Raw genomic sequence first — 3,680 nt, forward strand, 5'->3', positions numbered from 1 at the left:
CTCTCTCTTTATTCTCTTATCAATTTTAATTTCTCTAATTTTCTATTTGCTAATTTTCCCTCATCCACTCTGGCACTTCGTCCGTACTCTGTCCCTTTCCTATTTCTCTCTCTTCCACCGGCTACCGCCCCAGCCGGTCACTCTTTACACGTGCGTGACTCCACCACACGTGCGTGACTCAACCATACAAATTTCAACACCCTCCTTTCCGTGGTGCAACAAATAAAAAGTGAGACAGGAACCCAGAGCAGCAAAGCATATATGGAGAGAGAAAGAGTGAGTGTGTTGACGAGAGAGTTTCACAAATAAACTCACAAAACCATGTTTTTCTTCTTCTTCTTGGTCTTTGACACCATGAAGAAGTAGTATTAGTAGATGGATGTATATAGCTTTTCACCCATTAGAGTTTTTTTTCTTTCTTTCTTCTCTTTTGTTTTGTCTCCAAAATCCTTATTTCCCCCGAAATCTAGAGTAAGATCTCTTTTTTCAAGTGTTTTTGAAAGGGTGAAATCTAGTGAGAGCATTCATTAATCTTTGCACCTATGAGGATCCGTAAGAGACAAGTGCCTTTCCCTCTCTTGCCGGTGACTCACTCAGATCCCAACCTGATCAACCGGTCACCGGTGATGGTGCAACTCAACGATGACACCAAAGCTTCTTCTTGCACTACTTATCATGGTTCAACCATCACTGCACCCTCACCCCTCTTGGATCGCCCTCAGCCGGCCGATCAGCCTCTCCCACCGATCGGGAAGCCCACCAACGGCTCTGATGAGTCCTCCGGAGAATGGCACAAAAAGCAAGAAGAGTCTTTGGTCAGTGGAAATATTATTGTTTCACATGAATCACCTTAATTTTTTCTCCTTTTTCTGGGGGGGTGGGTTTGGGTTTGTGAATTAGTGCACTTTTGCCCAACTTTGACAATGAGTTGGTGTAATTAAATTAAATTATTGTTATTGTGTTGTTGTTTTTAATTTTTATTTTAGACTTCTCACAAAAGAGTACATTTAGGGGTAACCATTAACCAATAACCAACCTTGTATTAGTGGATCCCATGTATTTATATATGTTGAATATTTTCCTTTTTTTTGTGATTTGCAGGTGGAAGATGGGAGAAGGAATGAAGAGGGAGAGGGACATAAGGGTAATGATGCCAGGTAAGAATTATGAAACCAACTTAACTAGCTAGCTAGACATGAATTAAAATAGAGATAAAGACATAAAATTATTTTTTCCTCTCTTATATACTTGTTCATGAAATCTCGTAGTAAAAAAGGTGAAAACATGGAGACCCATAACTTGATTTTTTAACCATCTAGCATGAAAAAAAAAAGAATTTTTAATAATTATTTATTGTTTATAAAATTATTTATGTACAAAGGAAAAAGAAAATACTGTTAGTGGAAATACTGTTGAAAGTGTTTTAAATAAGAGTCTTGTGTATCCACCATACCCCTCTTGTGAAATGCAATCGTTTTTTTCTCCAAATTGGTTAAACTACCGTTTGCCCTTGAGGTGCACAATCGGGTAGTAGAACCTAATGCTGGTCCCCAGCTACTCTCACTCTTTTTGAAAACATTACATACCTTCTTCTTTTTTTCATCCTTTCCCTTTAGGCTGTAAATTTTGTGTGGGGTGTGCTTATAATATACGGTTGTTAATTGGTCTTTCTGAGTCTTCTTTTGTTTGTAGGAAAGGAAGCATCTCGTGTTCAGAAACGCTAGCTGAAACATTTTCATCTCCAAGCCCTCCTAAACAAGGTAACAAAGATGCAAAATGAGTTTGAACAATGCATGAATTTACCACATAATAATCTTAACTTTGGTTGGAGAATATATACACACATGCAACCTCGATTTTTTTTTTCATACATCACTTTTACACCCACTTTAAACTCTTGTCTATATATGACCTCTTCATTACATCATATTATATATATATATATATATATATATATATATATATATATATATATATATATATATATTTCTCTCTTCTGTCTCTTTTTAGTTCTAGCTATCTAGTAACTCATTGGTATATATGCATGCATAATTTCCCATGCTTCCTTGATATCTCATCCTTCAAAAGGGTGCATATATATATAAATACCCTGAAGAGTGTCAAAAGATAACTTTTTAATTTTCATACACACATAGATGGGAGATGGTTCGAGGGAGATAAAGCTTTTCCTCTCAAGAAACGAAGAGGGGCCTTCGAGAATGCAACAGAAGATGATAATAATAATAATGACAATGATGACAAGGACAACAAGAATTTGAAAACAAAGGGGAAGAGAATGAAGGCAAAGATAAACCAGAAATGTTCGAGGCAAGACGACAGCAAAGAAAAAGAAGAGGAAGAAGAGGTAAGAGAGAACGAGGAAGAGGTGGCAACAAGAGCAACAAAACCCGAACAAGCAAACGTTGGTAAGAAGAGGGTAAGGGGTGGTGCACTAATGGAAGGTTCAAGGTGCAGTCGTGTAAATGGGAGAGGATGGAGGTGTTGCCAACAAACCTTGGTGGGTTACTCTCTTTGCGAGCATCACTTAGGGAAAGGAAGGTTGAGAAGCATGACAAGTGTGAGAAACAAGTCCATTGGCACAACAAGTGTTGCACCAAAGAACAATATCAATATTGTGCCTCAATCCGAGAATTTATTCGAAAAACAAACAACAAAGTCTAGTACTACAAGTCGTGTCACTCATGAAGAGTACCCTTTGGGAAATGATGCTGAAAACAATGATGAGAAAAAGCAAGTGATTGTCACAAAGAGGAGGATGAAGCTTGGAATGGTGAAAGCTCGATCCATAAGCAGCTTGCTGGGGCAAACCAACACTGAAATTGTTGCCATAGCTGAGGATAATGATAAGAAATAGCTAAGTAAGGCAAAAAAAAAAAAAAAAAGAAGAAGAAGAAGAAGAAGAAGAAAATAACTAAGTGCATAAACTGCTATTATTTCATGTAACTTGTGTTTGAAAAATATTTTTAATAATGGACCTTGTTGTCTTATACCTACATGGGTGCAACTTCTTCCTAACAAACTAGCATGGGTGAAGCTTTGGTTTCTTGCTTCCATGTTTTGTATGTTATCGTTTTCTTCATTTTTTGTGAAGCTTTATTTTTAAATTTATTTATTTATTTATATATAACTTTTCTTTATTGCTTCGCCTGTGATCATGAAATTATTATTTAAGTATATTGGACTGGGCACGATCTGATGTTGCAGTTGAATGCAATATTTATACACCCACTTGATTAAATTATGTAATGGAGTATATACTTCCCCGGTGGATACTCGATCATGGTCACTGAGTCTTCTTTGACCAACCCTTACATCTTGAAGTGATCTATCACGTGATGAAGTGTTGTTAACAAGATAGGAGGAGAATAAACAATTCATTAACATTTGGGTGATTAATTGAATGGTTCGATCGTCAAGTTGTCCATGCACACTTGGTCTCAACAATTGCGTACTATTTAATTAATATAATACAGGATCTACATACATATAGCTCGATGATAACTTGAAGAAATTAAAATAGTTGTCTTTAATGGATTTTGCATTAAAGATTTTTAATAAAATTATTTAAACGCAAGTTGGTATTTTCATTTCATACCACAACCTTTTATGTCATGCATTTATTCTTGCATATTAGTTGCAACTTGGAATCTATAATGGGG

General features: G+C 36.2%; 1 protein-coding gene across 1 annotated transcript; it reads left to right on the forward strand.

Moving 5' to 3' along the window:
* The first annotated feature begins 211 nt into the window (after positions 1-211).
* On the forward strand, positions 212-3,133 carry LOC114425254 (putative uncharacterized protein DDB_G0274405). The gene is made up of 4 exons (XM_028392099.1): positions 212-815; positions 1,102-1,157; positions 1,693-1,760; positions 2,157-3,133. The coding sequence occupies exons 1-4, from the start codon at positions 543-545 to the stop codon at positions 2,873-2,875; spliced, it is 1,116 nt and encodes a 371-aa protein (XP_028247900.1). The 5' UTR covers positions 212-542; the 3' UTR covers positions 2,876-3,133.
* Positions 3,134-3,680: the final 547 nt, after the last annotated feature.

Source organism: Glycine soja, chromosome 9 (assembly GCF_004193775.1).
Source record: "Glycine soja cultivar W05 chromosome 9, ASM419377v2, whole genome shotgun sequence".
NCBI lineage: Eukaryota > Viridiplantae > Streptophyta > Magnoliopsida > Fabales > Fabaceae > Glycine > Glycine soja.